At 36.1% G+C, this 23,263-nt stretch overlaps 1 protein-coding gene across 6 annotated transcripts in view; it reads right to left on the minus strand.

The window, feature by feature from the left end:
* The window catches only part of CATSPERE (catsper channel auxiliary subunit epsilon), a 198,482-nt gene that overhangs the window by 133,433 nt on the left and 41,786 nt on the right, over positions 1 to 23,263 (minus strand). For 3 of the 6 annotated variants that reach the window (XM_077901387.1, XM_077901386.1, XM_077901390.1), the window contains exons 6-8: positions 19,701 to 19,814; positions 19,426 to 19,450; positions 5,227 to 5,304 (exon numbers count right to left, since the gene is read on the minus strand). The exons of 1 other annotated variant lie outside the window; for it this stretch is intronic. In XM_077901387.1, the coding sequence (XP_077757513.1) occupies positions 5,227 to 5,304; positions 19,426 to 19,450; positions 19,701 to 19,814 (217 nt within the window). The remainder of the gene's footprint in view (positions 1 to 5,226; positions 5,305 to 19,425; positions 19,451 to 19,700; positions 19,815 to 23,263) is intronic. 2 more of the 6 variants (XM_077901389.1, XM_077901388.1) reach the window with 1 other exon arrangement.

A 23,263-nucleotide genomic window follows, 5' to 3' on the forward strand; every position in this document is an offset into this window, starting at 1 on the left:
TACCATATGATGCAGTAACTCCACTACTGGGTATTTACCTAAAGAAAATAGAAACAGTATTTTAAAAAGATCCATGCACCCCTATGTTTATTGCAGCACTATTTACAATAGCCAAGATATAGAAACAACCAGTCTATCAGAGGATGAAAGGATAAAGAAGTTGTGGTATTTATATACAATGGAATATTATTTGACGATAAAAAGAAGGAAATGTCTTCATTTGCAACAACATCGATGGACCTTGAGGGCATCATGCTAAGTGAAAATAAGTCAGACAAAGACAAATACTCTATGATGTGCTTTAAAAAAAAAAGACATTAAATTCATTTATTCGTGAGAGACACACAGAGAGTGGCAGAGACATGGGCAGAGGGAGAATTAGACTCCTTGCGGGGAGCCCTATGTGGGACTTGATCCTGGGACCCCTGAGCCAAAGGCAGATGCTCAACCACTGAGCCACCTTGGCATCCCTCTATGATGTGCTTTTATGTGGAATCTAAAGAAGCTGAATTCATAGAAACAGAGTAGAATGGTGATTGCAAGGTCTGAGGGGATGAGCAAAATGGGGATGTGATGGTCAAAGGGTATAAACTTCCAGTTATAAGATGAATAAATTCCGGGAATCTAATGTATAGCATGATGAGTATAATTAATGATACAGTTGATAAGAGAGTAAATCTTAAATAATTCTACCACTGAAAAGAAATGGTAATTATGTGAGGTGATAAAGATGTTAAAAAATCCTACCATGGTGATCATTTTACAATATATAAGTGTATCAAATCAACAGTTACATCTAAACTTACATAATGTTATATATAATTTGCATCTCATTAAAGCTGAACAAAAACAGAAACCAATACTCATTACAACAGAACAAAACCTAAACCAACCCAAAATTCATCAACTGATTATTATTATATAATATCTATATTATATAGATATTATATATCTATATAATATAGATTATAGGATTATATCTATCAATTACTTCTAAGATGGGGGCAGAAATTATGTTCATGTGAGTGGCACATATGGGGACCTTCTGTACTGTTAGTGTGGCTAATTACTATTATTCATTAAACTGTACTAAACTTTTATGCTTCTTTCTTTATAACTCACAGTTAAAATGGTAAAGAAAAAAAACCTCAAAATAAAAACCTAAATTTTTTAATGTTTCTGAACCAAATTGTACAAATAAATTATTCTGTATCTCACTTCTGAGCTGCACCCCTCTGCTGGTCCTCTTTTCCCTGGTGTGGGTTTTGGGCACAAAGATAAGGCTCACTGAGGAAGTTAATGAGAGATAGGGATGAGGTGAGGTTCAAAGATGGGATAAAATGCAGGAATGAATTAAGGATAAGGGGATATTTAGAGTTCAAAGTCAGAGATGGAGCCTCAGCAATCAGACAACAAAAAGACATTAAAGGCATTCAAATTGGCAAAGAAGAAGTCAAACTCTCCCTCTTCGCCGATGACATGATACTCTACATAGAAAACCCAAAAGCCTCCACCCCAAGATTGCTAGAACTCATACAGCAATTTGGTAGCGTGGCAGGATACAAAATCAATGCCCAGAAATCAGTGGCATTTCTATACACTAACAATGAGACTGAAGAAAGAGAAATTAAGGAGTCAATCCCACTTACAATTGCACCCAAAAGCATAAGATACCTAGGAATAAACCTAACCAAAGAGGTAAAGGATCTATACCCTGAAAACTACAGAACACTTCTGAAAGAAATTGAGGAAGACACAAAGAGATAGAAAAATATTCCATGCTCATGGATTGGCAGAATTAATATTGTCAAAATGTCAATGTTACCCAGGGCAATTTACATGTTTAATGCAATCCCTATCAAAATACCATGGACTTTCTTCAGAGAGTTAGAATAAATTATTTTAAGATTTGTGTGGAATCAGAAAAGACCCCGAATAGCCAGGGGAATTTTAAAAAAGAAAACCAAAAAAAAAAAAAAAGAAAACCATATCTGGGGGCATCACAATGCCAGATTTCAGGTTGTACTACAAAGCTGTGGTCATCAAGACAGTGTGGTACTGGCACAAAAACAGACACATAGATCAATGGAACAGAATAGAGAACCCAGAAGTGGACCCTGAACTTTATGGTCAACTAATATTTGATAAAGGAGGAAAGACTATCCATTGGAAGAAAGAGTCTCTTCAATAAATGGTGCTGGGAAAATTGGACATCCACATGCAGAAGAATGAAACTAGACCATTCTCTTGCACATACACAAAGATAAACTCAAAATGGATGAAAGATCTAAATGTGAGACAAGATTCCATCAAAATCCTAGAGAAGAATACAGGCAACACCCTTTTTGAACTCAGCCCCAGTAACTTCTTGCAAGATACATCCACGAAGGCAAAAGAAACAAAAGCAAAAATGAACTATTGGGACTTCATCAAGATAAGCTTTTGAACAGCAAAGATACAGTCAACAAAACTAAAAGACAACCTACAGAATGGGAGAAGATATTTGCAAATGACATATCAGATAAGGGGCTAGTTTCCAAGATCTATAAAGAACTTATTGAACTCAACACCAAAGAAACAAACAATCCAATCATGAAATGGGCAAAAGACATGAAGAGAAATCTCACAGAGGAAGACATAGACATGGCCAACATGCACATGAGAAAATGCTCTGCATCACTTGCCATCAGGGAAATACAAATCAAAACCACAATGAGATACCACCTCACACCAGTGAGAATGGGGAAAATTAACAAGGCAGGAAACCACAAATGTTGGAGAGGATGCGGAGAAAAGGGAACCCTCTTGCACTGTTGGTGGGAATGTGAACTGGTGCAGCCACTCTGGAAAACTGTGTGGAGGTTCCTCAAAGAGTTAAAAATAGACCTGCCCTACGACCCAGCAATTGCACTGCTGGGGATTTACCCCAAAGATTCAGATGCAATGAAACGCCAGGACACCTGCACCCCGATGTTTCTAGCAGCAATGGCCACAATAGCCAAGCTGTGGAAGGAGCCTCGGTGTCCACCGAAAGATGAATGGATAAAGAACATGTGGTCTATGTATACAATGGAATATTACTCAGCTATTAGAAATGACAAATACCCACCATTTGCTTCAACGTGGGTGGAACTGGAGGGTATTATGCTGAGTGAAGTAAGTCAGTCGGAGAAGGACAAACAGTGTATGTTCTCATTCATTTGGGGAATATAAATAATAGTGAAAGGGAATATAAGGGAAGGGAGAAGAAATGTGTGGGAAATATCAGAAAGGGAGACAGTGCGTAAAGACTGCTAACTCTGGGAAACGAACTAGGGGTGGTAGAAGGGGAGGAGGGCGGGGGGTCGGAGTGAATGGGTGACGGGCACTGGGGGTTATTCTGTATGTTGGTAAATTGAACACCAATAAAAAATAAATTAAAAAAATAAAAAAAATAAAACCTTTGTAATTTTCTAAGTGAGGAGAGCAACATAGGTGTTTTATGCTAATAAAAAAAAAAGTCAGAGATGGTTCGGGAAGAGAATGAAGAGTAAAGTGTGGAATTATGATTTGAGTATCTGTCAGTCATGTTACATACTGGGTGATAAAACCCCAAAAAGACAATTTAAATTTTGCCAGAGCTGTTTTGTTGATGATTATGAAAACTGTAGCATTAAAATAATGCCCTTAAACTACTCATATGAAGAAATCTTGATATGGTTAAGGCAAGCATCTTCGAGGCAGTGATACCTGACTTGAGATGGAAAACATGAGAAGATGAAGGGAATGATCAATTTACCAAAGAAGGAACAGCATAAGCAAAGACTGAGAGACATGGAACAGCAGGTATGTGCAAGAAAACAGCAGAGTACTGATGCTGAGGACAGGACATGTGGACAACTGAGGCCAGGGACGAGTAGCAGAAGCAGAATATGCAGAGCTTTGTGTACCATGTTAAGTGTCTTAAGAATCCAGACTGCTGTTGGTAACTGAAAGCTATAGAAAGGTTTTATGGAAATGACATGGTCATGAGTGCACATGAAATAAACAGCAAAGTACTAGGTATGCATGAAAAAAATAATGTTAAAATGTATTTATTTTTATTTAGAAAGATTAGAAATTAAGTTAACAGTAATGCTTAAAGGATTTAATTACAATTAATTGTATTCCCTCTAAAAGCCACTTGCCAAATAAAACAATTAATTGATAGGTTGTCTTTCTGATTTATTAGTCTATCTCTTGTGAATTTGATTATCAAGAGGCATGTACATGCTATTCAAAAATCAGAAACTCATTAAGTAGTCTCATATGACAACAGCCCATTTTATGTTTCTCTTCAATACATTTTAATTGTAACAGAAGACAGAACTTAAATCTTAAGAGTTAAATTTATAACAAATAAGATAAAGGACTTACAGATCTTCCTTGAATTAGGATGGGGTATGTCCTGGTAAATCCATCATAAATGGAAAAAAACCTAAGTGGAAAATGTAACCAATGCATCTAACCTATCGAATATCACTTAAATGTGCTCAAAACACAGTGTTTTGCAGTAAAAATCATCTAACGCAAGGTCTGTTTTATGATAAAGTCTTAAATATCTCATGTAAATCATTGAATACAGTACTGAAAGTGAAAACAATGGTTGTATGGGTGCAAAATAATTTAAATGTACTGTTTGCTGTTGTGATCACGGCCGCCACCCAGCGTCATGCTATGGTATCACACCCCGTATTGCTAGCCAGCCGGATTGGGAAAAGGTCCCAGTTCAGAGCAGTGTCTCTATCCAATGCATATCATTTTTACACTATGGTAAAATAAAAAAGCTGTAAGTCAAACCATCATAAGTTGAAAACCACATGTATTTATCTGCTGTGCTGCACCTTTACGAAATTCGCTAGTCCCCAAGTGGTAAAGAATTCAGTAAGGGACTAGACAGATTTTTGAAGGACAATTTCAAGATAGATGCTCAAGGAACACCTTTGAGGCATTTTGAAGGTTAGCATCTACATGATTAATGCAGTTCATAAAAAGTACGGACAATGTTCAATAGAATTCAATAGAAAGATATTTATAATTATGGAGATTAAGCCCTAGCTCAAAATCACTACAATGGCTAAAGATAATGGATAATTAAGGTGTATTTAGTTAGCTCTGGAATACTTAAAATAGGTTATTCAAACCCCTTAAAAAGGAAATATAGCATATTATTTTATTTGTGATTATAAGAACAATGTTTCCACCTACTAGTGAAGGTTCATTTGCATTCCATAGCAACTCATTGGTGTCTGCATTTTCTGGATCATATATCCATAGAACAATAACCTACAAAATAACAAGGGTTGCATTTCTTTACAATTTGGAAAATTAGTTTGTGGCAAAACATAACCATAAAAATATTTTTATTTATTTAAAAAGTTTTGATTATCCCATTAAAAAAAATCAAAAGTGATATGTGCTGCTTTTAACAAGTAAACAAATCAAAGACCTATGAAAGAAGAGTTAATATCCTTCTACACTCCTGAAGTAACCAATGTTAAGACTCTGAATCCACATCTCTTTCTCTATAATCATAATTAGACACACATAGCAACCGCTCACCTACACACTTTTCACAAAAAAAGGAATCACATGATGCATGTTATTTCTAACATGCTTTTGTCACTTATATGCCATGGTCATTTCAATATATGTAGATCTGTTTTCTTTAGTATTTTTCTTGAATATACAATTTATTCAAATAGTTAAAAACAAATTATATTAAACCTAAAGTGAAAATTGTCTCTCCCACCCTGTACTCCATCACCTAATCCCCACAAGCCCATCACATCCCACAAGAATCTACTATTAGTAAGTTTTGTTTATATTTCTGTAAAATTTTTGTGCATAACTAAGACATTTTTTCTTTTTATATAAACGTAAGTATGCTAAACACATTTTTTCAAACATGATATTCTTCACTTAAAGTGAAGATCTTAGAGATCTTTACATATTTTCATTAACTTTTCCACTGCATATTGTTCCAAATTATGGAAATTATAACTAATAACTAGTAACTTACTAATAAACATTTGTTCTCAATCCTTTGCCATTATAATCAATGCTGTAATGAGCAATTTTGTGTATGTATATACTATTTTGTACCTTGGAATATATAGCATATACATTTGTAATTTTCATAAATACTGCTAAATTGTTTCCACGAATATACTGTCACACCAGCAATGTATGAGATTTCTTTCTTCTTCACAGCCTTCCCAACATCATGTGTTGTCACATTTATAATATTCCAGTCTGATGGGTGAAAAATGGCACTTTTGATGCACTTTTCACCTGCATCTCTTTCATTATAAAAAAGTTTGAGCATATTTCCAAATGTTCAAGTTCCACTTATATTTCCTGTCTTATGAAATATTTGTTTATTTCTCTTGCTTATTTTCCACTTTTCTAAATTGTATAGTCTTTATTACTTTGTGGAAGTTCTTTATGTTAAGAACTTCTACATGTATATGTTTTATATCTTGATCTATGTTTTGGTTATGTGGATATATATACACGTATATGAAGATTTTATTCCTTTTATAATTACATGACATTCCTACTTATCCTAGTTCATCTCTTTGCCTTAATTCTATATTGTCCCTATATATTGCTGTCCTCCATCCCTTCTTCCTTTCCTTCCTTCCCTTTTACAGCATGGCTTTATTTCTCCTTTTATTCCCTTCACTTATGAAGCCTCTATCTATATAACTTTATTTAAATACCTAATATGTATCCTTCCCTATTTTTCTCCACACTATGTGTTTGCAGACATGTACATAAGTACATATTTACATGTATTTTTAAAATCCTTTTTAAGAATTTTAAAAACAAAACTGGATCATATTATACACACTTCCCACATTTTTTAATGCAAGTATAATACCTCATTGAAATTCTCCAGTGCCAACCCTTATAAGGCCTAAATAATATTCTACAGTTGTACAATATAGTAATTCAATAGTTCCATACATCACCCAGTGTCCCTCATTCAACAAAATTTGAGAATGGCTCTTGCTACAGGTTCTGTGTCTTTCTTATTAAATTTATTTGTAACTATTTTATAGTCTTCATTGCTATTATAAATTTGTAATAATGTGCTTTTTTCTAGTCTTATTATTTACACTATTATGTTCAAGACAATTTTAAATAATAATGATGATACCGAGTACATTAGTCCAGTTCCTGATTTTAGTTGAGTCAGATGTATTTGTTAATTTATAATAGTCATTTTGTTATTTGAAATATTAATGTCTTTATTAGAGTCAAGTGGTTCCCTTCTAAACTTATTTTGCTTGATGTTTTCATTAGAAATGGTTATTCAGTTTTTAAATTTACTACGTGATAATTTATTTTCTTCTTTATTGTGTTGATGGAATGAATATTGTTGTCAGCTTTTTTGCTATTGAATTAATGTTGCATTCTGGAAGATGCTGGCCCTTTTAAATGTATTCTTTTAGTATATTGCTGAACTCCACTTGTTAATATTTGTGTGGAATTTTTGCACCTATGTATACAAGGATATTAGTCTATGCTTTCTTCCCTCTCTCCTTTCCTAACTTTCTCTTTGTCTGCTTTTGGTTTTAAAGTAGTGTTGGAGGGACACCTGGGTGCCTCAGCGGTTTGGCACCTGCCTTTGGCTCAGGGCATGATACTGGGGACCTGGGGTCGAGTCCCGCATCGGGCTCCCTGCGTGGAGCCTGCTTCTCTCTCTGCCTGTGTCTCTGCCTTTCTCTCTGTGTCTCTCATAAATAAATAAAACCCTTTAAATTAATTAATTAATTAAGTAAGTAAGTAAGTAAGTAAGTAGTGTTGGATTCAGTAAACAAATTGAGGCAACTTTCTATCTTCTTTATGACCAGGTGCTATATTGTTAAGCACAGATGATATCATTGTTTTCCTCTTTGTAGATTTTTCTGTTATCATGAAATAATTTCCCTTTTTATGCCTCTTAATGTTTTGGGGGTTTACATATTTTTTTTTTAATTTTTATTTATTTATGATAGTCACAGAGGGAGAGAGAGAGAGGCAGAGACACAGGCAGAGGGAGAAGCAGGCTCCATGCACCAGGAGCCCGACATGGGATTCGATCCCGGGTCTCCAGGATCGCGCCCTGGGCCAAAGGCAGGCGCTAAACCACTGCGCCACCCAGGGATCCGGTTTACATATTTTTTATTTGACATTCATATCATCACCAGTTTCCTTTTGATATTAACCTGTTTGCATTCTTTTCCTTTCAAAGTTTGTGTTACTCTTTGTTTTAACTAGGTAGCTTTTATTAAAATCAGATTAATGGAGTTTTGGTCATTTAATGGGTGAATTTAATCCAATCACAAATTTGATTACTAATTTAACTTAAATGATTTTGAAAATCTTATTTTGTGTCTCTATATTTTATGTTTTAATTTCTCTTTATTTCATGTTTCATTATTTCCTATTAAACTGTTAGCATTTAAAAATTTCTTCTTCTAGAACTCTTCTTCTTAGAAATTACATATTTGTTTCTATGACTTTAATGGACGGTCTTACATTTTTACATGCATATTTAATGTAGGCCAAAGTTAATCCAGTATCCTTATCCTGAATACTTATAAGGACCTTAAACAATTTCAAACCCAAATCCCCCTTCATTTTCCACTCTTTTGTTGGCTAGCTTTTTGTTTTAAAAAATCATTATTGAAAAATTTTGATTGTCAATGCTTAAATTTATTAGCATATTATACATTGGCTCACCATCATTTACTACATCCTGTACTTTAGTTTTTCAATCTGAGTACTCATGTCTTCAATTGTGAAGAATTCTCCATAATCATCTCTTTTGGTATTATGTCCAATTCATTTTATTCCCATTTTGGAACTCCTATTATATGGATGATAAATTGTCTCAGTCTATCTGTTATGTCTCTTAACTCTTTAGATATTTTTCACCTCTTCACTTTTATGCACTGTATTCTGCAAGATTCCTATTCCAAATCACTAATTCTCCAATTTTCTCAACTGTATCAGCATATAGCTGAAACTGTTATTGAATTTTTATTTTCAGATGCCTATTTTTTCAAGAAATTTTAGTGAGAGGTTTTTCAATTTCTGAATGTTGTGTAATTGTTTTTTACTTAAATTCCTTCTTTTATTTCTTTGAATACTTTAAACATGGATTAAATAGCCTTTCAGATGGTTCTCATTTTTAGCTTTCAATAGTATGAACTTTCCTCATTGTATGTGTCTATTCCAGAGTGGCTTTTGTGGTTTATACCTTTTACTTTGAGGTTATTTTTTACTTTGAGGGTTTCTTTTCTATGAAAATCTTCTATACTCCTGGTTATCTTCTATACTATTCTATACTCTTGGAAATGGATTTTGCAGTCACCTCTGACAGGGCCCTATGTGATTCATTGCTTGCATTTTTGTGTTTATTACTTGGCATTAGGTTCTTCAACCTCTTGGGCTACTAAACTTGGACATCTACCTGACACTTCATGTAGCTTACTCCTTGTCCATTTATAGCCCCAAAGGATGTATCATTTCTTTGGAATTACTGTAAGCCAGTGATGAAACTTTACTATTTCCCACTTTACAGACATTTTATAAATCCTAGTATCATATTAGGGGATTAGTTTCAATGCCTCCTTTTTTTTTTAAGATTTTATTTATTTATTCATGAGATACACAGAGAGAGGCAGAGACACAGGCAGAGGGAGAAGCAAACTCCTCACAGGAAGCCCCATGTGGGACTCTCTCCCCAGACTCTGGGATCACGCCCAAGCTGGAATACAGATGCTCAAATAATGAGTCACCCAGGCATCCCTCAACTCCTCCTTCTCTCATAGGTTGTTGGTCTTCATTTTCTATCCCATGCATACAACAAAACATCATCCCCATTTAGTAGGGCTTATATTCTAATACTCCTAGTTCCAAATTCAACATTATAACTCTGGCCTTAAATTCTTTATTTCTGACACACATGTACCTTTGTTAATATAAAAGTGTATGCTAGCATTCTCCACACATTTCTAAAAGCATTTCTATATTTCAAGTGACGTGGAAGTTATTCTATATTATTTAGGTCTGTAATATGTATTCAACTTCTAGAATTTTTCCTCTATTTTCTATGTTAAGATTATCCATTGATAAACACTCTCTTGCTTTTTTTCATTGTTATAGTTATACCTTTAATAAATTCTATAACATCTATTTGATTTAGGATAAGGGTACACATGGACACATGGGCTCATTCAACTATTTTGATCTACTATAGGAGGTTGTTTGTTTATCTTTCACATGCTAGGAAAAAGTACTATCTAAATTATGTTACTTTAAAAATTATGTACATTTGTGCATGTTGTGGGTCTTTGTTGGCCCACAGACTTTTTTGCTGAGGCACTTGCTGGGGAGCTGGGCAGAGGGGAGCGGACAGCAACTCCCTGGGATGGGAACAACAGCAAGAGCTGGGGGAACCAATATCCTCTATCATGCTTCCATAGCAGGGCCTACACTTCAAACCTTGATGCTTCAGCTGAATGGCTCCAAGGCTATAACTCAGACAATAGTTTTGCCAGCCTCCAGTTCATCACTCTCAGTAACCACATACTGGAGTGCAAGGAAATAAAAAAACAGAAAGCCAGAGAAAAGGTGCTGTTTTCACTTCTCCCTTGTGAATTACTTTCCAGTTCAGGCTGAGCAGGAACAATCGGGAAATGAGCAAAAGCCTTGTCCTTAGCTTCTCATTCAGGCTCTTGGTCGAGTCCTCGTCAACATTTCCCTGGGTGTAGGAGTCATGGGATGATCCAGAATTTGAAGAGAAATTCATAGATTACTGGCTTATTATATAAATATGTAACTCAGGAACAGCCAGATGGAAATGATGCAGAAGGCAAGGTATGGGGAAAGCATGAGGAGCTTCCATGCCCTCTCTTGGTGCTCACTTTCCCCAAATTGCCATGGTTCATCAACTGTGGAAGCTATCTGAACTCTTTCCTCTTGGGATTTTATGGAGGCCTCAGTATACTAGGAGGTTTATTAATTATAATACCTATTATTATTAATTTACTACCTTTATAGTAAAGCATTCCTTTGTTTTTTTTTTTTTTTAAGGATTTTATTTATTCATGAGAGACACAGAGAGAAAGGCAGAGGCACAGGCAGAGGGAGAAGCAGGCTCCATGCAGGGAGCCCAAAGTGGGACTCGATCCCGGGTCTCCAGGATCACGCCCTGGGCCGAAGGCAGGCGCTAAACCACTGAGCCACCCGGGCTGCCCTAAAGCATTCCTTTGAAAAAACTAAACTATCTATAGGGCTTTAATTTCCAAATATTATCACCTTATTTCAATGTTTTAAGTTTTCAATGTATCTACCATACTTGTAATCATCCTTTAATCCAGATGTTAAAAACTTTTTTTTGGCTTTTTAAGTTTTCATTTTATTATTATTTTTAAGTTTTTAATTTAAATTCCAGTTAGTTAACATACAATGTAATATTAGTTTCAGGTATTCAATATAGTGATTCAACAGTTCCACACATCCCCAGTGTTTATCACAAGTGTGTTCCTTAATCCCCCCTAATTAACCCATTTCCCCACCCACTTCCTGTTTGGTAACCATCAGTTTATTCTCTGTAATTAAGAGTCTATTTCTTAACTTCTTCCCTTGCTCTCTTTTTTCCCCTTTGCTCATTTGTTTCTTAAATTCCACATGTGCAAAATCATATTTGTCTTTCTCTGACTTTTTCTGTTTAGCATTATACTCTCTAGTTCCAGAAATGTCATTGCAAATGGCAAGATTTCATTCTTCTTTTATGGCTAAATTATCTATATCTATATCTATATCTATATCTATATCTATATCTATATCTATATCTATATCTATCTATCTATCTATCTATCTATCTATCTATCTATCTCCTCTTCTTTATCCACTCATCAATTGATGGACACTTGGGCTACTTCCATATCTTGGCTATTGTAAAAAATGCTGCTATAAACATAAGGGTGCATATATCTCTTTGAATTAATATTTGTATTCTTTGGGTAAATACTCAGCAATGTGATTGCTAGGACATAGGAGAATTCTATTTTTAACTTTTTGAGGAAACTTTATACTATTTTCCACAGTGGCTGCACCAGTTTGCATTCCCACCAATAGTGCTTGAGTGTTCCTTTTTCTCCACATCCACACCAACATCTGTAGTTTATGTGTGGTTTTCATCCACTCTTACAGATATACAATGATATCCCATTGTAGTTTTGATTTCCATTTCTGTGATGGTAACTGATGAACATCTCTTCATGTATCTGTTGGCCATCTGTATGTCTTTGGAAAAATGCCTGTTCATAACTTCTGCCCATTTTTAATAGGATTATCTGTTTCTCTGGTGTTGAGTTTTAGAAGTTCTTTATATACTTTGGATACTAACCGTTTATCAGATATATCATTCGCAGATATCTTCTCCCATTCTGTATGTTACTTTTTAGTTTTGTTGTTTACTTTGCTATGCAGAAGCTTTTTATTTTGATGTAGTCCCAATAGTTTATTTTTAGTTTGTTTCTGTTGTGTCAAGAAATATGTCTAGAAAAGTTGCTACAGCCGATGTCAAGGAAGTTACCGCCTGTGTTCTCTTCTAGGATTTTGATGGTTTCAGATCTCACATTTAAGTCTTTAATCCATTTTAAGTTTATTTTGGTGTATGGTGCAAGAAAGTGGTCCAGTTGCATTCTTTTGCATGTCGCTGACCAGTTTCCCCAGAACCATTTGTTGAAGAGACTGTCTTTTTCTCATTGGATTTTTTTTCTTGTTTTGTTGAATATTAATTAAACATATAAATGTGAGTTTACTTCTGGGCTTTCTATTCTATTCAATTGATCTATGTGTCTATTTCTGTGTCAATACCATATTGTTCTGATTACTACAGCTTTGTAATATAACGTGAAGTCCTGAATTATGATGCTACAAGCTTTTTTCCTTTTTAAGATTTTATTTATGTATTTATGTATTTATTTATTTATGAGAGACTCAGAGAGAGAGGCAGAGACATAGGCAGAAGGAGAAGCAGGCTCCCTACAAGGATCCCAATGTGGGACTCGATCTTGGATCCTGGAATCACACCGTTAGCCCAAGACAGAAGCTCAATTGCTGAGCCACCCAGGCATCCCTGCTTTTCTTTTTCAATTGCCTTGGGTATTCAGAGCCTTTTGTGGTTCCACGCAAATTTTAGGATTCTTTATTCTAGTGCTGTGAAAAATGCTGTTGGTATTTTGATAGGTACTGCATTAAATCTGCAGATTGCTTTGGGTAGTATAGACATTTTAACAATATTTGTTCTTCCAATCCATTAGTATGGATTATCTTTCCTTTTTTTTTTTTAATTTTTATTTATTTATGATAGTCACAGAGAGAGAGAGAGGCAGAGACACAGGCAGAGGGAGAAGCAGGCTCCATGCACCGGGAGCCCGATGTGGGATTCGATCCCAGGTCTCCAGGATCGCGCCCTGGGCCAAAGGCAGGCGCCAAACCGCTGTGCCACCCAGGGATCCCTATCTTTCCTTTTTTTGTGTGTCATCTTCAATTTCTTTCATCAGTGTTTTATAGTTTTTAGAGTACAGGTCTTTCACCTCTTAGGTTAGATTTATTCCAAGTTATCTATTACTTTTGGTGCAACTGTAAATGGGATTTTTAAAAAATTTCTTTCTACTGCTTCTTTATTATTGTATTAAAATGCAACAGATATCTATACATTGATTTTGTATCCTGTGACTTTACTGAATTCATTTATCATTTCTAGCAGTCTTTTGATGGAGTCCTTTAGGTTTTCTATATATAGTACCATGTCATTTACAAATAATGCAAGTTTTACTTCTTTACTGATTTAGATGCCTTTTATTTCTTTTTGTTGTCTGATTGCTGTAGCTAGGATTTCTAATACTATGTTGTAGAAAAGTGGTGAGAAAGGACATCCTTGTCTTTTCCTGTCCCCACCACAGGGGGAACCACCCCCACAAGGGGGAAAAGCTCTCATTATTTCTCCATTAAGTATTATATTAGCTGTGGGTTTTTCATAAATGGCCTTTGTTGTGTTGAGATACGTTCCTTCTAAATCTACTTTGTTGAGGGTTTTTATCATGAATGGATGTTGTACTTTGTGAAATGCTTTTTCTGCATCTATTGAAATGATCACTTTGTTTTTATCCTTTCTCTTGTTGATGTGATGTATCACATTGATTCATTTGGACATATTGAGCCACACCTGTAACCCAGGAATAAATCCCACTGGATTGTGGTAAAGATTTTTTTAATGTAATGTTGGGTTTGTTTTGCTAGCACTTTGTTGTAGATTTTTTCATGGAGTTTCTTCTTCTTCTTCTTCTTCTTCTTCTTCTTCTTCTTCTTGGTGGTGTCTTTATCTGGTTTTGGTATCAGGGTAATGCTGGTCTCATACAATAAATTTGGAAGTTTTCCCTTCTTTTCTATTTTTTGGAATAGTGTGAGAAGAGTGGGCATTAACTCTTCTTTAAATGTTTGTAAATTAGAATTCATTTGTGAAGCCATCTGGTACTGGACTTTTGTGTTTGGGGAGTTTTTTGGTTACTGATTCAATTTCTTTCCTAGTTATTGCTCTGTTCAAATCTTCTATTTCTTCCTGCTACAGTTTTTGTAGTTTCTATGTTTATAGGAATTTATCCATTTTTTTTCTAGGTTGTCCAGTCTGTTGGCATACAGTTTTTCAGAAAATTCTGTTATAATTGTTTGATTTCTGTGGTATTGGGTGTTATTTCCTTTCTCGTTTGTGATGTTATTTGAGTCCTTTCTCTTTTTTTCTTGGTAAGTCTGGCTAGAGGTTTATCAATTTTATTAATTTTTTTTCAAAGAACCAGTTCTTGGTTTCATTCATATATTCTATTTCTTTTTTAGTTCTATGTGCTCTAATCTTTATTATTTCCTTCTTTCCCTTGGCTTTAGGTTTTGTTTGTTCTTTTTCTAATTCCTTTAGATACAAAGTTAGTTTATTTGAGATTTAACTTGTTTCATTAGGTAGGACTGTATTGCTATAATCTTCCCTCTTAAAACCACTTTTGCTATATCTCAGAGGCTTTGGGCCATTGTGTTTTCATTTTCATTTCCATGTATTTTTTTAAAGATTTTATTCCATGTATTTTTTTAAAGATTTTATTTGACAGAGAGAGAGAGTGCAAGAGAGCACAAATGGGGAGCAGCAGAGGGAGAGGGAGAAGCAGGCTCCCCACTGAGCAGGGAGCCTGACTTGAGGCTTGATCCTAAGATCTTGGGATCATGACCTGAGCCAAAGGCAACTTTGATTTCCTGGTTGATCCATTCCTTGTTTGGCAGCATGTTTAGTAGCATGTTATTTAACCTTGTTCCAGATTTTTCCTTCTGTGTGACTTCTAGTTTCAGTGCTGTGGTCAGAAAAGATGCATGGTATGGTTTCAATCTTCTTGAATTTGTTGAGGTTTGTTTGTGGGCTAATATGTTATCTATTCTGGAGAATGTTCCATGTACACTCGAAAAGAATGTGTATTCTGCTATTTTAGGATAGAATGTACTCATTTTATCTGTTAAGTCAATCTGGCTCAATGTACCATTCAAAGCTATTGTTACCTTGTTGATTTTCTATTTACACTATCTATCCATTGATAGAAGTGGGGTGTTAAAGTTTCCTACTACTAGTGTATTATCAATTTGTTCCTTTATGTTTTTTATTAATGGTTTTATGTATTTGGGTGCTCCTGTGTTGGGTGTATACATATTTACAATTGTTAATTTTATCTCCTTGGGTTGTCCTCTTTATTATTATGCAGTATCCTTCTTTGTCTCTTGTTACACTCTTTGTTTTAAAGTCTATTTTGTCCAATATAATTATCACTAGTTATATTTAGGTCTGAAGTGAGTCTTTTGTAGGCAGCATGTAGATAGGCGTTTGGTTTTTTACATATTCTGTCACCCTATGTCTTTACATTGAAGCATTTAGTCCATTTACATTCAAAATAATTATTGATAGATATTTGCTTATTGTCATTTTATTATCTACTTTGTGATTGTTTCTGAAGATTTTCTCTGATCCTTTCCTTTTCTTTTTCATGGTTTGCTGATTTTCTTTAGTGATATGTTTGGATTTCTTTCTCTTTATTCTTTGTATATTTATTAGTGGTTTTTTATTTGAGGTTACCAGTAGGTTTGTATATAACCTTTTCTTCATATTACAGTCTATATTAAGTTCATGGTCATGAAAATTTGAACCCATTTTTTTTAACCCATTCTTTACTCTCCTCCTTCCCACATTTTAGATATATGTTGTTATATTTCACATATTTTAATTTTGTGAATTCCTTGACTGGTTTTCTACAGAAATATTTATTTTTATTGCTTTTGTATTTCCTACCTTTACACTCTCACTTTGGTCTTTCCTTTCTACTCAAAGTGTTCCCTTCAATATTTCTTGCAGGGCTGGTTTAGTGGTCATGAACTCCTTTAGGTTTTGTTTGGGAAACTCTTTGTCTCTCCACCTTTTCTGAATGATAGCCTTGCTGGATAGAGTATTCTCAGGTGCAGATTTTTCCCATTCAGCACTTTGAGTATATCATACTACTCCCTTCTGGCTTGGAATACTTCTGCTGAAAAATCTTCTCCTAGCCTTATGGGTTTTCCCTGGTAAATTACTGACTTATTTTGTCTTGCTGCTTCAAATTTTTTTTCTTTACCACTATATTTCACCAACTTAATTACAATATGTCTTGGTGTGTGTCTGCTTTTGTTTGATATGGGTTCTCTGTGTCTCTTGGACCTGGATATCTATTTCCTTCCCCAGATTAGGGAAGTTTTCAGCTCTTATTTCTTCAAATAAATTTTCTGACCACTTTTCTCTCCCTTCTTCTCCTGGGACTCCTATAATACAAATGTTATCATGCTTTATGGAGTCTCTGAGTTCCCTAATTCTATTCTTGTTTTGCATAATTCTTTTTTATCTCTTATGTTCAGCTTGATTACTTTCCATCATTCTGTCTTCTGGGTTGTCAATTCATTCCTCTCCTTCTTCTAACCTCTAATCATTCCATGAGGCATGTTTCTCATTTTCTTTATTGTGTCCTTTATCTCTGCTATGTTATTCCTTATCCCTGTGTTAAGGGTCTCACTCTTGTCTTCTACTCTTCTCAGGTCCAGTGAGTATCCTTATGATCAATGCTTTAAATTCTCTACCAAGGCATGTTACTTATATGTTTCACTTAGATCTCTGGCTGTGGCCTTGTCCTGTTCTTTCATTTGGGATAAATTTCTCTGTCTTCTCATTTTGTTTACATCTCTGTGCCTGTTTCTCTGTGTTAGAAACATTAGCTATGTCTCTTGTTCTAAGGGAAATGGCCTTACAAAGAAGAGGTCCTGAAGTGCCCTGCTATGTAATGTCTCCTATTCCCCAGGGCTTGGCACTTCTGGGAATGTCTTCAATGTATGCTGCAGATTCTCTGCTGTTTCATCCTGACTGCTTTATCTTTCAAGCCAATTATCTGCAGAGTCTTTCTTTGCCTGTGGTAGGCAGTGTTTGGTCCCTGACCTTAATGTGGTGTGTTTTAACTAGGTGTGCTTTGGTCTGTTTATGAAATGAGACCTGTTACCACTGCTGGCAGAACAGAGGCCCTGCAAAACTCCCACAGTGGAATGCATGGTGAGAGCAGGGGTTTGGGCTGGTCTTCTGGGGGAGGTGGCCTGCTGCACTGGGACTGAGCAAGATGTTTTTGTTCTTGTTTTTAATTAAATTCAATTAGCCAACATATAGTACTTCATTAGTTTCAGATGTAGAGTTCAATAATTCATCAGTTGCATACATCAGTTTCAGATGGATGGTTCCACTGGAGTGAGTGTGTGTGTGTGTGTGTGTGTGTGTGTGTGTGGGTGAAGTTTGGTATACATAAGTTAGTTAGCAAATATTGGCACTGCACTGATTTCCCACAGGTAGCCCTGTGCTTATGCTGAGGGTCAGAGGAGGGAAATGGTTCTGGCCAATTCCTTTATTCCCAGAGGTATCTCTCCATGAATGCGGCCTCTCTAGGACTCACTCACAAATGAAGGAATAATCTTTCCACTGTGTGCTGTAGGCAATCTTCCTAATCACTGTTTCCATGCTGTATGTCTGCTAGTTGTTTGCTTGATTTCTCCCCAAGAGCAGTGCAGTACCCTCTGGGCTCTATCCCAGTCAAGCCCACCAACCTTTAAAATTCTAGACTTTAAGTCCCACTGGTAGCAAGAACTCATAAAATTCAGCCCCTTTCACTTTCTGAGCCAAATGGTATGGGGATTCATTTTTCCTGTGTGCTCCCCTGTGTGTTAGTCTATTTCTCACCCTTCTCTGGAACCATGGCTCCCTCCCTGATCTATTCTCTCCCAAATTGCATCTCTGCACCTCCTATCTTCTTCAATGTGGCTTCTCCTCTACCTATAGTTGTGGAGTTTATTATAACAGTCTTCAGGTCAATTTCTGGTGTATTTAGGATAATTTGATAGTATCCAGTTGTATTCATGGAAAGAGACAAGCCTAGGATCCTCCTACTCCATGGTCATCTTCCATCCTTGGACCAGATGTTTTTGTTTTTGTTTTAAGTTCAATTAGCCAACATATAGTACATAATTAGTTTTAGATGGTGAGTTCAATAATTCATCAGTTGCAGATAACACCCAGTGCTCATCACATCACATGCCCTCCCTGATGCCTATCACCCAATTACCCCATCCCCCCACTTCCCCTCCAGCAATCCTCAGTTCATCTCCTATAATTAAAGATTCTCTGGACCAGACGTTATAACCCTTTTCTCTCAAGATCCCTTCATTGCCTTAAAAATTATTGAGAAGCTCACAGAGCTTTTGCTTTAGGTGGGTTAGATCTAGCAATATTTACCATGAGACAAATTAAAACTGAGAAATTTGAAGATATTTATTAATTTATTTTGAAAACTATAGTAAACCCATAAATGTTAACATGATATATATTTTTATGAAAAAATTTAAAAATAATTGTTTTCCAAGACAAAAAAAATGAGAAAAATGGTTGTTTTACATTTTTACATTACAAAATGTCTTTAATATCTGTCTTAATATAAAACAACTGAATTATCATCTGTCCTCCTATATTCAAGCTATCGGTATATGTTGTTTTGGTGGAAGGAAGCACGTTGTTTTGGTGGAGAAAATCTATCCTCACATAGATATATAGTTGGAAAATGGTAGACCTCATGAACTTCCGGAAAAGGTCTGTGGAGCTCTCGAATATATCTGAAGTATCATTGTACTCTAAGCAAATTTTGCTGAAAAATTAGTTTGGAAAATTCTCCTTCTAGAAAACATGACAGATTAGAAGGAAATAATATAGTAGTGATACATGAAGGATATATAAAATTTTAAAAAATGTTTTACCTGGGTTAAATTGTGAAATAAATTTCTGTTGGGAAAAAGAGGAACCATATTTTAGTAAACAGCGCACTAAATATTAGTTTGAATATTCCACTTTCAATATACATGTTTCTAAGTCCTTCAATATATTCTATTACAGATACATAAACAAATACCAAATGTTTAAAAAAGCTACATATGTCTATGATTAAACATAACTATTGATTCTCACATGCCATTATGTGTCAAAAGACTGAGAGTCTTGGGACGCCTGGGTGGCTCAGCAGTTGAGCGCCTACCTTTGCACAGGGCCTGATCCCAGATTCCCAGGATTGAGTCCCACATCAGGCTTCTTGCATGGAGCCTGCTTCTCCTCCCTCTGTCTGTGTCTCTGCCTCTCTTTCTGTGTCTCTCTTGAATAAATAAATAATATCTTTAAAAAAAAAAAGACTGAGAATCTTGAATCTGCATGCTGCCTTAACAATACTACAATTTTACATAGGCAAAGTTGTATGAGTAATCTTTAAAATGTGACATGATCATTTTGCCTAAGAAAACCTGTAGTGTTTACCTGCTGTAATTTATGTCAAAAACGGGTTCATCAATTAGCACTGCAAATCCTTTATTAATCAGCCTTTCAATGTAAACTTTCTGAAAGGGACAACATTCATTTATATGTTAGGTTGCGTGTTTTTTGGAAAGTGATTTTTTTCATTTAAAGATATCTATATTTTCCTTATCATATAATCTCTAAAATTCAGTGCCTCAGAACTATTCTCTTATTTGCTGATTGCTGCACAATGCCCAGTACACTGTTATGTATAAAACAAATGAAGATATTTTGGGAATCAGTAAATATGTGTGCAGTGAGTTTCTGAGACCATATAATGAAAATAATATTTCATATGATCAGTCTGATTTTAGAAATAATATAAGTACTGTAAATCTTGATAGGCAAATATGTTAAGAGTTCACAAAGGACTAGGTTGATCAAAAAGATCCATCGCTCCAGGGCTGGTATATCTGCCCTGGGTTATGCTACTTGTCAGAGGTGCAGGAAATAAGAACAGAAGTGGGTCACTGAGTTACCTGTCTATCTGGGAAGGAAAATTTAAAGGTAAAAGGAGAAATGTACTGATAATACGTGAAAGACTTTATTTAGTTTTAATTACTCAAAAGCTTATAAAAAGTAACCTGGTAGAGAAATTGACTTGGTTGATGTTAAAGTAACAATCTGATTCCCATGGAAAATTAGCAACAGTCTGCTGGATCTTTTATCAGTTTGCATAGCTTTCTTGATGTGGTATACAGACTGAAGTGTAGAATGAGAAGAGGGCCAAGGAAAGAAACTTGAATGGAGCTGACATTAAAGTTAAGGATAGATCATAAAAAGGCAAAGAAAAAACTGAGAAAGGATAATTAATTACAGAAATAAAAAAGGCTGATGTCACCAAGATGGTGCCGTAGAAGCCAGCCTTCATGCCCCCACAAAGATCAACAATTAGACAGCTATCTACAAACAGAAACAGTTCTGGAAACACTCGAGAGTCCACTTAAGAAACTTTAACATAGTGGAACAAAAACCTGAGAACAACTGCACAAAAAAGGAAGAAAGAATGCTTCATTTTGACCTTATCACCCTATCCACTGAGCTGGCACTGCTCAGGGCCAAGAGGGAACTCACCAGCTAGAGTTCCCCTCCCCAGGAAAAGGAGAGCAGAGAGAGTGACCAGCTTCCTCAGCCTTTCTGGGTATTGCATGAAGGACCTGTTTGGTTTCATCCCACCCAAGGACTGGCAGCTGTGAGATGTATAGAGATGACTAGAAACATGGAAGAAGGGAATGGGCCACCAGCGTCAGCCACACAATGGGAGCAACCAGTGTTTCCAGTGACCTGCTCTCTGCAGAGGACCTGGAAACTTCCACCACAGAAGAAACCAGTGATCAGTACAGCCACCAAGGACCTCTGCAGACTTCACTGGTTTTTACCCCACAAATTTTTGCACTTGCATATGCCAGCTGTCTGCATCCCTTCTCACTCCCCTACCCTCACCACTGCCAGGAATGGGATCCACACAGGCAGCTAGCCCCATGCCTCTAAGCTGTGCAAGTGTAAGATGCAGCCTAGAACCCCACAGCTGACCTCCACTCCCTTGTGGGTACTTGGAGCTAGCTTCTCCAAATGTGTACCTATAAGCTCCCTATCCCAATTCCCATTATTTGTTCTGCTACCATGGGCATGTCTGTGACAAGACCCTACAGCTATGGGAATAGATCCCAATGGCCAAGGCTCTCAAAGCTATTTATGAGCCTAGATCTGGCACTGTCTACTATCACTTGCCTCCACTGCTGTGCCTACATCTGTAGTGAGACACCACAGCCACAAGAGAGCACATAAATAGTCAGGGTTCCTACAACTGCCAGTTTGCCTATTCAACCAGGCCCTTGCCCTCAACATTATGTGTGTGTCTGAAACAGTTCACAGAAAACTATGGCAGGCCCCCACAGCTGAGTATGTGCACATCACTGTCTTGGGCCACTATCACTTCCTGCTCTGGTCTCTAGTCACTGGACCTGGAGGAGCTGCTGAGAACCCTAACAGCCCTTGTAGTCACTGTGGACACACAGTGCTTGCCAAATACCACACAGTTGTTGATGTTATGGACCCCAGTGACCTGAGCTAATGAGACATCATGCCTCCCTGAACCCAAAGATTCCACATGCTCCTGAGTTGCCCTACATCACAAAACCTGGGGTCATAGTATACTCTACCCACAGGTGACTTTTCTTAGAAAAGTCTATCTCCCAAAGTTTGGAAGAGGCGACTGCTTCTTTAAATATGTAGATACTTACTTGAGGCCAAAGGGAACATGAAGAATCAGGGAATCCTTATATTACCAAAGGAACACAGTAAATTCCTGTAATGGGTCCCCCCAAATGGAGATAAATATCCTAAAAAGGAATCCAAAATATGGTTCTAAAAATGACCAAAGAGCTACAAGAGAAAAAAGATCAACAATTTAATGAAATCAGAAAAATAGAAGAACAAAATTAGAAATTTAAAGATAGAATACGTAAAAAGAAAACAACAATCCAGAAATTTTCAAGCTAAGGAATATAATGACTACACTGAAGAATTTACAAGAGAGCTCCAAGAGCAAACAGAAGAAAAAATCAGCAAACTCAAAGGCAGAATATTTGCAAATACTCAGTTCAGAAAATTAAATAAATAAATAAAAAGGAAAGACCAAAACTTGTGAGGCTTACGGGATACCATTAAGAGAAACAGTCTATGTATCACTAGGATCCCATAAAGAGAAGAGAAGGAGAAACTTAAAGATAACATGGCTGAGAACTTCCCAAACCTAGGGAAAGATTAGATATTCAAGTCATAGGGATGCCTGTGTGGCTCAGTGATTGAGTGTCTGCCTTTAGCTCAGGCTGTGATCCTGGAGTCTCAGGATCAAGTCCCACAACAGACTCCCTACAAGAAGCCTGCTTCTCTCTCTCTGTCTATGACTCTGCCTCTGTCTGTGTGTCACTCATGAATAAATAAATAAAATCTTTAAAAAAATAATTCAAGTTCATAAAGTTGTTCCCCCAACATTTCAATCTAAAATGATCTCCTCCACAACATTATAATAAAATTGTCTAAAACCAAAGACAAAAAGAGAATTTTTAAAACAGCAGGAGAAAAAAATTCCTCTCATATAAAGGAATCTCCTTTAGGTGAAGAGTGGATTTCTCAGCAGAAACATTACAGGTCAGAAGAGCATGAGATGATGTATTTAAAGCGCTAAAAGAAAAAACTGCCAAGCAAGAACACTTTACCAGTAAATCTGTCCTTTAGAAGTGAAGGCAA

The sequence above is a fragment of the Canis aureus genome, chromosome 6 (assembly GCF_053574225.1).
Source record: "Canis aureus isolate CA01 chromosome 6, VMU_Caureus_v.1.0, whole genome shotgun sequence".
In the NCBI taxonomy this organism is placed as follows: domain Eukaryota; kingdom Metazoa; phylum Chordata; class Mammalia; order Carnivora; family Canidae; genus Canis; species Canis aureus.